We start from the raw sequence: 13,352 nt of genomic DNA on the forward strand, positions 1-13,352 counted from the left end.
AACGAAGTAAAAGACGGTCAGAACGAAAAAGAATAATCACAAAAAGAGAAAAAGTATATATACACATGAGAAAGAAGCCAAATAACAAAAATTGGGATTCTCGCCATAGCAACAACAAAAATTGGGATCCTCGCTATAGCACATATGCTCTTGGCCTTTTGCCAGGAGAAACCACTAGTTTTGCTCATATATATCTTGCATACTTTTTCCACTACTCATTCCTTAATTTCTCATACGAAAATCATGGCGGTGGGAGAGCTCTTTCTTTCCGCATTCCTTAATATGTTGTTTACTCGATTGACGTCTCCTGAATTTATGCAATTCGTTCGTCAAGAGGGACTTCGAAAACAGCTAGACAAGTGGAAAAAAATGTTGACAAGAATTCGTAAGGTGCTTGATGATGCAGAGGAGAAGCAACACATTGACATGTCAGTAAAATATTGGCTTGATGATCTCAGAGACTTGGCCTACGACGTGGAAGATATATTGGATGAGGTCGCTACGGAAGCAGCTTTGCGATGCACGTTGATGGGTGAAAGTCAAGCTAGCACTAGTAAGGTAAAAAACCTTGTCCCTTCTTGGTTTACTAGTTTAACTCCAAATGCTGTCAAGATCAAGATTAGGCTGTGGTTAAGAATAAAGAAAATCACTGCTAGATTTAATGATCTCGTGACACAAAAAGATCAACTGAATTTGAAGGAAAATTCTAGTCCAAGGCCAAGGAAAAGAAGAGAGATACCTCCCTCAACTTCTGTGGTGACCGAAGATCACATCTACGGTAGGGAGGAAGTCGCAGAGGCTGTACTTCAATTATTGATAAGTGATAAAAATAGTGATACCTTGACTAAAGTGAATGTGATTCCTATAGTTGGTATGGGGGGTATCGGAAAGACAACCCTCGCCCAGCTCGTTTACAATGATAAACAAGTGAAAAACTTTTTCGATCTGAAAGCATGGGCTTGTGTTTCTGAAGATTTTGATGTTGCTATAGTTACAAAAACAATTTTACAATCTATCACGAGTTCAGAAAATTGTGATGGCAAGGATTTAGACTGGTTACAAGTCAAACTTAAGGAGCAACTATATGGCAAGAGGTTTCTAGTAATTCTTGATGATGTTTGGAACGAGAAATACAATGATTGGATTCTCCTACGTACTCCGTTTGAAGCAGGGGCTCCTGGAAGTAGTATCATCGTCACAACTCGTAATCGGGGAGTATCATCACTGATGGGAACCATTAAAGTTGAACCTTTTCAGTTGGAGGTGTTGCCAACTGATGCTTGTTTGTCCATATTTTCCCAACATGCATTGGATGCAAAAGACTTTAGTGCACATCCAGACCTTAAAGATATTGGGGAGGAAATTGTTAGAAAATGTAAAGGCTTGCCTTTGGCTGTAAAAACTGTTGGAGGCCTCTTACGCAGTACACAAGACCGCAATGAGTGGGATAAAGTTTTGAAGAGTAAGATATGGGATATACCAGAAGAGAGAAGTGGAATTGCTCCCGCTCTTATGTTAAGCTATCACAATCTGCCTTCACATTTAAAGAGATGTTTTGCTTATTGTTCTATACTTCCAAAAGATTATGAATTTAGGGAGAAGGAGGTGGTTCTATTATGGATGGCAGAAGGTTTGATTCATCCACGACAAGATGAAGAGGAAATGGAAGATTTGGGTAGCGAGTATTTTCGCAATCTCTTGTCAAGGTCATTTTTCCAACAATCATCACGCTATGATAAAACACGATTTTTTATGCATGACCTTATCAATGATTTGGCTCAATCGGTTGCAGGCGAGACATGCTTTAGAATGGAAGATAGGGTTGGGGGTAGTTGGCATGAGAATCTCCCTATAAAGGCACGCCACTCATCTTACTTGGGTAGCCAATATGATGTTGCTAAAAAGTTTGGGGTTTTTTCTAAACTCATTAGTTTACGTACATTCTTACCTCTCATGCTACCATATTTAGGTTGTTGCTATTTGGCTCGTCATGTTCAATGTGAATTGGTTCCAACAATACGATGTTTAAGGGTGCTTTCTTTCAATGGGTACCGTATAACTGAACTATCGGATTCTATCAGTGATTTAAAGCATCTACGGTACCTTAACCTTTCCCATACTCAAATTAGTAGCCTGCCTGAATCAATAGCTACTCTCTACAACTTGCAAACATTGTTGTTGGAGATGTGCCTTCATCTAAAGAAATTACCTTCAATGTTATGCAACTTGGTCAACCTGCGGCACCTCAATATTGTAGGTGCAAATCGTTTGGAAGGAATGCCTATGCAAATAGGTAAATTAACTTGTCTCCAAACACTGACTAATCTAATTGTGGGAAAAGACAATTGCTCAGGGGTAAAGGAGCTTGGGCGTTTGAAGCATCTTAAAGGGGAACTCAACATTTCAAGATTGGAGAGTGTGATTGAACCAAAGGATACAAAGGATGCTGAATTAACTAAAAAGATCAAAATTAGTGCGTTGTCGTTGGAATGGAGTAGTGACATTGATGAGTTGAAAGACAGGACAAGTGAACTAGAGGTACTAAATGGGCTACAGCCTCATGGCACTTTGACGGAGCTGGGTATAATTGACTATGGTGGTACAGAATTTCCTATTTGGTTAAAACCAGCCCCTTCATTTCCTCATATGGTCTCCTTGAAAATAAGAAATTGTCGCAAATGCACATTACTACCTCCATTGGGGCAATTGCCATCACTCAAAACTCTTTCGATATCTGGCATGGATAGCGTGAAGAGTGTTGGTTCTGAATTTTGCGGCAATAATTGTTTTGGACAATGTTTTAGATCCTTAAAGTATTTGAGTTTCGAGAACATGAAGGAGTGGGACAATTGGAGTCCTTGTGAAGAATTCCCAAATCTGCAGTCGCTTTCCCTTCGTAATTGTCCAAAGCTATTAGGGAAGTTACCAAACAACCTTCCTTTACTAAAGAATGCTTCTATAGATTATTGTGCGCAGTTGGAGGTTTCACTTTCTTGCTTTCCAGATAAATGCAGACTTAATACTGAGAGATCCAATGGGGTGGTGTGTGGAAGCAAGGTTAGATTCAAATTAATAGACTTATCCAGATCACTTTCACCAATTTCAGATGAAGGGCTTGATATGGAAGAGCTGGCAGAGTTGGAATGGTTATCTATTAACAACTATGAGGAGGTGACGAATTTGTGGTCAGACAACATGGGATCACTGCCACATCTCCTATTTCTGAGTTCTCTCCACATTTGTCATTGTCCCAAACAAATCTCTTTGGTGGCGGAAGAAGTTGATCAAGAGCGTCTCCAACTTAGAATCACAGGTATTGTTATCGAAGATTGCATGGCCTTGGAATCATTACCCAATGCATTGATGTACAACAACACGTGTCTTCAGTTTATTTGTATCATTAAATGTGATTCGCTAACGCATTTTGCAAGAAGCCATATGCCTCCAACTTTAAAGAAGCTAGATATAAGAGACTGCAAGAGTATGAGGAATTTGGTGGATGATGATGATAATGATACAAACAACAACAGTAATTGCAATAGTGGCATCACATCTCTTCTTGAGGAATTGGACGTTAGCAATTGTCCATCCCTTGAATCCTTAACATCAAGTGGAGAATTACCTACCACACTTCTACGCCTCAATATTCGCGAATGTCCGAAGCTGGAGTCAGTAGCAAAGAGTTTTCGTCACAATTCGTTTCTAGAGACCATCACCATCTCCAATTGTGAAAATCTTCAATTGTTGAATGGTGGTGAGTTGCTCCTCCCTTCCAACCTAAGAGGGCTTGATATATCTGGCTGTGAGAAAATGCAGGGACTACAAAATGGCATATACAACCTCACCTCTCTTCGAGATCTGAAAATACAGAATTGTCCGAGCATTTTATCATTTCCCAAAGAAGGTTTTCCCACAAACCTAACAATTCTTAGCATCTCTCATCTTAAAATCACTCAAGCCATGTTCGATTGGGGGCTGGACAATCTCACTTCTCTTAATGAACTTCAGATTGGTGGATGTCAGCATCTAGTGTCTTTTCCAAAACTCACATCTCTTAAAACATTGTGGATCTTTGACTGCAAGAACCTCACATGTTTTCCAGAGGATGGTCTGCCTCTCTCACTCGTAGTGCTTCGTATCTCTAATTGCCAAAAGTTGAGGTCCTTTCCAAAGAATGGCCTGCCTCCCTCACTTGTAGAGCTTTGTATCTCTAATTGCCAAAAGTTGAAGTCATTTCCAAAGAATGGCCTACCTCCCTCACTCCAGCAACTTGCAATTGATGAATGTCCACTGCTGGAAGAACACTGCAAGAAAGATCAGAGAGGAGAGTGGAGCAAGATAGCTGACATCCCTTATGTTGGAATTAATGGCAAATACATTTTTGGCACAGATACGATGGAATTAATCCAAAGATAAGTTTGTTTTGGCTCAGATCCAAATGTGCTTCGAATGTTGAATGGTGGCATTGAAGAGATCCCATCACTCCTATTGCTTGCTGCAACCAGATCTGGTTGGTATGTTCTGTCTAACTGTTCTTCTTCTGGAATTATTATTATTATTATTATTACTATTATTTTATGTTCTCGTTGGGTTTGCATAACGACATAACAAGTGCTTGTCAAAATTTCCAAATCTCCAAGCAAAGAGAGAAGGTCTTCCAACATGCAATTTTTTCTTTTCAAATTGGCAAATTGCTGAACTTGACAAATGATTTCGCTCCCTTTCTCGTGTTTTCTTTTTTCATTTATGGATTTAATCTTTTTTTTTTCATTTATGGATTTGCTTCTTGTCAGATTGTCGATTGCATGACATGGGTAAAGATGAAGAAGGGGAAGGAGTTCTGCCAATGTAATATCCTTAGGAAAGAACTTAATTGGGGTAAGGAATATAATTGTTAAGGATTTTTTTACATCCGTATAAGGCTGATGAATCTTTATTTGTTCAATGCTTACAGATGGTTCAAAAGACTAATGCATGCTGTTGCAACTTCCGACTGCTATGTGAAAAAAGGATGTGCAAGTAATATAGCTTTCTCTCTTGCTCTAAATGTAGCAAACCACTTTTAAGTTAGTATAAGAGATTGATGTGTGGTTTAGTGAATTCCATAAGCCAAGATCACACCTCAAATCATTGTAAAAAAATTGATTTTGGGAATTATGCAGTGTATGATTTATGAGCTTTGTAGGTATGCTAAATTCTAATAGGAAAGAAACGCTACTCTTTGTTCTAAGGTTGAGGGAGGCAAGAAGTTGTAAACCAAGCAGCGATGGATGCCATTTCTCATAGCATCTAATTGGCTCTAATTTTCAGTGCAAAAACCTTAGATTGTGCCCTTTCAAACCCAATATATTTGCTGTCTTCACAATGGCTGGATCATGCATTCTTTCTCTGCCTAAACATGCACTTCTAAAATTGTAGCAGCAAGTTGTTGGCATGCCAAGTCTTTCTTCATGTTTTGGATCACCCCCAATGCTAGTAAGAGCGGTCAAGGAGGTGCTTAAAACGTTCTCTATATGTGTTCATGTAATTTGTCATTATTTTATCTAATTGTAAATTTGTAATGAATCAAAGTAATCCCAAGTGTGAAATGAAGGTAGCTGCTTTGAATATCTGAACCACTCTCGGCAACCCAATTATATAATGAAGGAAACAATAATAGCCAATTCAGTAGATTCCAAACCTTCGATGTGCAACAAGAGAAAAATAAATTTAGTTTTGAGAAAATTTGAAACACTAAAATGTGTTGGGAAACTGAATAATATCAAATTCTTGATTTTATTTTCATAATAATCACTTTGACTTCATATTATTTTGATTTCATTTTCATAATCACTAAGAATATTTATTTATTAAGTAAATAAAAATTGAATTTTTTTCCTAATTACTTACAAAAGTTTAAAAATTATTAAAATCTTCAAAAAAAAAAAAGCTCTCTTCCATTTCCATCTAAAATTATTGAGTTCCATAACAATATAACAATATGCAAAAAGTTTGTTCGTTATTTTAAAATCCAAAATATTGCCTCCATAATCTATAAAATTATATATATGGTTAAAAAATAAAAATAAAAAAACCCAAAAATCTATGAAACTTGAACAGAAAAGGTTAAAAAACCCTCCCAATATTTTGGCGTATACGTAATATGAATATCTATACATGTGCGTACAAAAACAAAAAAAACTCAAAAAATTCATTTTTCTAAATTTAAAATGTCCTTTCTAAAGTCTTTAGCATTTGATATTCTTATATCTTCATTCTTCTCCTAATTATTTTCAATTGGTGTCTTTTTTCTCAATGAAAAAATACATGAATGAGAAAAGGATGCAAATTTCTTATCTATTTAAATTGAAAATTTTAATATGACCAATTGTCTAATTTGATAATAATTATTTGGTATACATATATTGAGTAAATATGAAATGAAATTACATCTATAATTATATTATTTATAACTATAAATAAAAAATTGCATAATATATACATACAAATTTACATGTTCGCTCAAATAATCATTATTATATCAGTTTGGCCCCCCAAAACCATTGATTTAATTTGAAATGTCATCAAATTACTTGAATACATTTATGTAACACCTGGCTCTTCACGGCTAATAATAAAGTCAATTTTAAAAATTCTTGGGAGTTGGAATGCTACTACTGAACTTGACTTAAAATATTTTTCTTTTGTTATAAAGGAAGCACCATGTACACTTTTTTTTTTTTTTTATAATAAATCATAAAATACTGAAATCATAAATGAGAAAGTGCACAGAATTATTTATTAAAATTTTTCGAAGTATGTGCTATAAAAATTCATAACTTAAAATCTATACACGTGATCTAAGCCACTATCATGCCTCCCTGGATTAAGTCCCGTCTTATAGCTCTACCTTCATAATATTCTAACCTGGAGTGATTTACAAATATAAAACAAATTAAAATGAACAGATAAATTAGGATGAAACCCATCATAACGTAAACATATTTAACATAAGAATTTCATAAAAGTTTTCATACTGAGAACTTAAAGTCATGATCATTGTATTGAATTATTTGAATTAACTAACTGATCTAACTGGCCAACATACCTAACTTTGTTTGCGAGATTGTGCACCGGCCACACGTCTCGCGATCGCAAGGGGAGTCGCTGATAGTATTCTAGCATACTATGGTGGACCCGCTTGAGTCTGTGGCTTGCATATCCACCCTAAAACTGCATTGGTACCTTGCATTTGAATTTTCATCTTATTAAATGGTCTGATCTTTTCTTACAATTGATTATAAAAAAGATTATGTGTTTTATGCAATGTGAGATGTATGATATGTATAATGCATATATAACTATAATATGCGTAATTGAACATGATGAGTGAGTGCTTGCAAATATTATGATTTGCATGGTAGATAAACACTGGTTTCCAAAGAACTGGCTTTAATAATTATATATTTAACTAGCTAACGTATGTTAATACTAATTTATGATCAAGCTACTTACCTTGTAGCGCTAATTCGATATTTTTGGAGCGTGACTGATTTCCTTTCATGGGCTTAATTGCTACACTTACAGAGGTTTATGATTTTTCCAAATAATACACGGAATGGAAGATGCTTATAGAGATATTTGGGAGAGTGTTCCGACGAGTTCAAGTCGGACTTGGTCACCATCATTCAAGAAGAGAGTTTAAATTTAAAAACATGATATATTAGTTCATTTAATGTAGCATTGGCAGTGACTGAGACTGCGTAAGAGACTTCAATCATTGATGATTTTACATTGAAATAAATTTCTAATGACCGATCTTTAAATTATAAAAAGAGTCTAACTCGTTCAATAAATAATAAATGAGATTTAATCTAATGAATGAGATTTAATCTAAAAGGAGTGATACCACGAACAGCAACATAATATCACTCAATATAAGAGGTCGTTATATATATAAAAAAAGTTGATATGTGAAATCACTTAAAGTAAGTTGTATAGGGTTGCTATTATGTGACATGACCTGTGATCCCAACACGAATACGATAGGTAATTAGTAAGTTTGGGTTTGATATAAATGGGTTTGAGTCAAAATTAGTTGACATGTTAATACACGATTAATAAATATTAATAATTGATCGACCCGCTTAACCCGAAATCAATATGCAATAACCTGTTTACATTTTATTTCAAAACTAATAGCCAGTAAGGCCAAGGAACCCCCGTCAAAGCCTTCAAAGAACTTGGAACCTGCACTCCTGTAGAAGAAATCTTTGCTAGATTAGCCTTCACACCCCCTTAGAAATTATGTGGCCAAGATAATCTATCTTAGTGACCCCAAATCTGCAATTCGATCTCTTGGCAAACAAACTATGCTTCTTCAAAACTATCAAAACTTCTCTTAAATGTTGCGAGTGTTCTTCAATGCTTCTGCTATAAACCAATATGTCATCAAAAAATACTAACACAAATCTTCTCAAGAAGGGCTTGAACACCTCATTCATTAGCCCTTGAAATGTCTTTGATGCATTAGTGAGCCCAAAAGGCATCACTAGAAATTCATAATGATCTTCATGTATCCTGAAGGCTGTGTTATGAACATCTTCTACCCTTACACGAATCTAATAATAGCCTAATCTTAGAGCAAACTTAGATAAAATCTCAACCCCCCACAATTTATCTAAGAGTTCTTCAATAATTGGACTTGAAAACTTATCTTTAATAGTTTCATGATTTAGAGCCCTAAAATCCACACACATCCTATAGCTGCTATCATCCTTCCTCACCAATAGGACATGTGATGAAAAAGGGCTCTAACTTGTCCTGATTACACTAGTTTGTAACAAATTTTTTCTATCTCACTTTTCTAATAGTAAAAAAGATACCTATAAGGTTTGACTGAGATGGACTATGTTCCCTCCTTGAGTATGATTTTGTGATCACGCTCTCTTGAAGGATGAAGTCTAGTAGGCTCAAAAGTCTTTTGAAACTTCCCCAACAATTCATTCACTTCCTACTAACATATTTATGCCTTCTCACTGTCTTCATTCAATATCAATTGCAACAAACATCCTCTCTTCTCTACTAAAGAGGGTTTAAAGAAACAATGGCCCTCCTTTAAAGAGATTTCCCTAGTTGACGTCCCTTGCAGCAACATCTTTGTGCCCTTTATTTGGAATTCCATAATTAACTTAAGGAAGTCCCAAACAATAGGACCTAGAGTCTCTAATTATTGAACCCTAAGAACCACATCATAACCCCCAAAGTCAACACATGAAAATAGACAGGAAATTTATTTCCTTGAATCTTAACCAAAGTATTCTCACAGTTGCTTGTACTCAATAGCTTTTCACCATTTCCAACCTGCTCTCATTGGTCTCTTCAATTTTTAATCTTGCCAACTATGCCACCCCAAGATCTAGGAAGTTATGTATACTTCCTGAATCCACAAGAATTACCATAGGCTACACCGCCATTAGCCTCATAGCAAAGCACTTCATAAGCCAAAAATTGCATGGATGGAAATATGCAATTTCTCTTTAGATGCCTCTACTTCTTCTTCTTCCATCACTGACTCATTGTTCACATTATCTTAATTCAATTCCTCCTCATATCCACCTTCCTCTACCTATAAAAGGTAAACCTTCAAATTCTTACAAACATGGCTTGGGTTTCACTTTTTATCACAGTGGTAACACAAGTCTTTCCTCTTCTTTTCATCCATTTATAAGGAAGATATCTTTCTACCAGGCCCCAAATTCTTCTGAAATCTTTTGCCAATATCTTCACTGCCCCTAGAAAATTGTTCATCCCCATTATTCACCACAAATCCCAAGGTCTTCAAGAGCTCAAAACATACTCTTCTTGGTTCTTGGCCAATCCAAATGCAGCACTTAGGTTGACAGAGTTGAGCATTCGAGTGGGCAATCAAATCTCATATTTAAGGCCACTCAAGAAGAAACTCAACTTATGCTTCTCTAAGAGACCTTTCAATCTATTTACAGACCTGAATATTGGGCCTGATAAGCAGCAATTGTAGTAGTTTGCTTTAATTGAGCCAAAGACTCCATGAGATTGTCATACGCAATGGGACCAAACCTTATTTGCAAGGCTTTAACAAGTGAATCCCACCCATTAAATTGGCCATTGTTTATAGTATTTTGATACCAGACTGAGGCTTCACCCTCCATATGGTGCAAAGCCATCAAGAGCCTTTGATTTATAGGTGCTTGATGGAAATCAAAGTATTGGTTTGGGTTGCTTTGAAAACCCAACTCGCAAGATTATTTCCATCAAAATAGGAAAACTCCAATCGGACCCCCTAGGCATAAACCCTTTATCATCTTGCATTACTACATGAGATTCTTGCACTTCTTCTCCACGAGGGTGATGCTTAATTAAAGTTCTCATTATATCATGCATTTGATCTAAACTCTCCGTAAGTACTTGAATGGTTTGTTGTTGCCCATCCAATTGCCTTTGTAAAGCTTCCTACTATCCTCGTTGTGCCCTCGATGCTGCTGATCATGTCCTGTTTGCAACCAGAATAGATAAGAGAAATAGCTATCGAAAAACAAGAACAAGAAAGAGAAGAATCCAATAATTGAACTCTTGGAGAGAATGACTAGATTTATTCGAGGCAAATCCCACTTCCAAAATGAATCAACACTGAACAACTTCAACGCCTCAGGTTCTTTGCACCAATTTTGGTATCAGAGCAAGGGTCATTCCTCAAGGAATTTTAGTGTTTCATGCCGGTAACCCGAAGTGGGAATTCTTACGACATGTCAAATAACCAAGATCCAAACAACCAAAACCCAAACACCAACCTACCCTAATTGCAAGACCAGATCACTCAGCTCACGAATGTTTTGGAGCAAATTACCCAGAGATTGGACTTGACGGAGGAGCGTTGAGATCGAGAGGAATAGGGCATGATGCTCACCATCAACCTCTTGATGAACTTACTAAGAGAATGAAGGTGGATGTCCCATATTTTTTTTGGGAAGTTGGAACCCAATGCATTCGAAGATTGGTTAACTGCCATTGAAGATTATTTTGATTGGTTTGTTGTGTCAGAAGATCGGAAAGTTCGCCATGTTCGAATGAAATTAAAGGGGCATGTGCAAGCTTGGTGGGGAAGTGTAGAGGAGCAATTGCGTCGTACTCATCGTGCACCAATCTCTAACTGGGAAGAGATGAAGGAATGCCTGAAGGAAAAACACTTGCCTATTGATTACGAGCAAATGATGTTTGAAGAGATGTTGCAATTGAGACAAGCACCGTTAACTATCGATCAATATACGGACCGATTTCACGAGCTAACTGTCCGTAGTACAATTGTGGAAAATGATCAGCAAACTTTAGCCCGGTATTGCACTGGGTTATGTAGTGAAGTGCGAAAGGAAATGTTGACCGCACGACTGATTAATGTTGATGAGGCATGCCAACTAGCACTGCATGTTGAGAAACAGTAGGGATCCTCAAGTGGGAGGCGAGTGGCTTCAACGGATTCTAGGTAAGAACGTTTGCCAACATCTTCATTCCAGAAGCCCTGATTTTTGAGTAAGGAATTTTGTGGTGGGAGACCAAAAAGGCAAGGCCAAGGTTACCGGTGAAGGGCCCCAGTGTTACAAGTGCAAGGGGTTTGGGCACTTCACTATTGTTTGTCCCACAAGAGAGAAAAAATTGGCTTTTGTTTGTGAAATTTATTGTGTTGTCTAATAGCAGATCATAAAACAAGCTGGGACCTGGTATTACCTCAAGCGGAATTTGCTTTCAACAATTCCGTGAATCGTTCCACAGGGTGCACACCATTTGAAGTGGTCTATGGCTTTCAGCCCCAAACTCCTTTGGACCTCCATCCTTTACCTCTGCCTTCTAGACCAAGTGAAGCTGCATTGGATTTTCTGGCTATATGGGGGACATCCATGAAGAGGTGAAGCGACGTCTTTCCCTTAGCACTGAAGCATATGCAGCCTTTACCAATGTCAAGCGCAAGGATAGACAATTTGATGTCGGCGATAGGGTCCTTATCCACCTAAGATCAAAGCTTTTCCCTCTAGGTAGCTTTACCAAGCGCGCGGGCCCTTTCAAAGTTGTTAAGAAGTTGGGGTCAAATGCCTATGTAGTAGAACTGCCCCTGATTTTGGCATCAGTCATGTTTTCAACTTTGAATATCTTATTGAGTTCCATGGTCCCAAAGATCAATTACCAGAAATTCCAACCACACCAGCTATGATAGAGACAATTATTTGGGTCCCTAAGAATACAAGCCCTAAAGATGAAATTGCTTCTATATTGGATCACCAATTCATTACTACACGCTGTGGAGGTTATTATAAATTTTTGGTCCAATGGAAAAATTGCCCCAAGTCCAATTCAGTCTGGCTACAGGCATCGGAGCTCAAGCGGTTACACTCAAAGTTATTTACTGCATATGTTCAACAACACTTGCCGGAGTCAAGTTCTTCTGGATGGGCGACAGTTGATGCAAATATGGAGGTTGTTCCGTGAATGATGTTCCGTGAATCAAGGTGAATGGAGATTATGCGAGAATGAAGATTACTTCATTGAAGAAGATTTTATCCGATTTATTTTTGAATTCTTGTTTATCTGATTTGTTTTGAATTCTTTTTATTTTGATTAGTTCTTTTTTAATTTATTTCCTAGTTTATCGCAATCAATGTAACCCTTTAAACAAAATCAAAATGGAATGGAGAAACAGTTGCCATTTTTTACCAAGTTTGAACTTTTGTTTTGGAGAGACTCCAATTTACAGAGAGATTCTGTATTTTCCCTCTTGGTTATCAATGTGACGTACGTTGATCCTTGAGGTTCTTTGCACCAGCCTCCTTCCTTCAGTTTCTACCTTTTTATACTTTAGTTTGTTTACAAAGCATTACACATAAAAATGCCACGTATCATACTAACGTTCGAATTACATCTAAACTCACTGTTTCACTCATTACACAAAATGCAATGTTCCTTTTAACTACACAGCCTCTCTTGAACGCACCGTTTCACTAAAAACCCAATGAACCGTTTAAGAACTTTATACTTATGATATTTCACCAGTGCCCATGACACAGATGCTTCCATTTTCATTTATTTTTATCGATAACTGCTATAAATATAAAGAGATTACGTAAAAGTAAATCTATAAATTGATATAGTTCATGAGATCCATTAGATCTACTTTACAATCAAATGCACTACATCAAATCACGTCAATTTATGAGTTTGTTTTTATGTAATCCTTTTGTGACTAAAATATTTCTCATTTTTATCACATGTGATGTGGCTCATACAATTATTTTATACAGTGCTAAGGTGGTAGGTTATATCTATTAGGAAAAATGATAGGGTTACTA

The 13,352-nt window shown here is 36.8% G+C and overlaps 1 protein-coding gene across 1 annotated transcript; it reads left to right on the forward strand.

Annotated features, from left to right (window-relative positions):
- Positions 1-870: 870 nt before the first annotated feature.
- On the forward strand, positions 871-4,416 carry LOC109010680 (putative disease resistance protein RGA1). The gene has a single exon (XM_035685810.1). The coding sequence runs from the start codon at positions 874-876 to the stop codon at positions 4,414-4,416; it is 3,543 nt and encodes a 1,180-aa protein (XP_035541703.1). The 5' UTR covers positions 871-873.
- Positions 4,417-13,352: the final 8,936 nt, after the last annotated feature.

The sequence above is a fragment of the Juglans regia genome, chromosome 15, assembly GCF_001411555.2.
Source record: "Juglans regia cultivar Chandler chromosome 15, Walnut 2.0, whole genome shotgun sequence".
Classification (NCBI taxonomy): domain Eukaryota; kingdom Viridiplantae; phylum Streptophyta; class Magnoliopsida; order Fagales; family Juglandaceae; genus Juglans; species Juglans regia.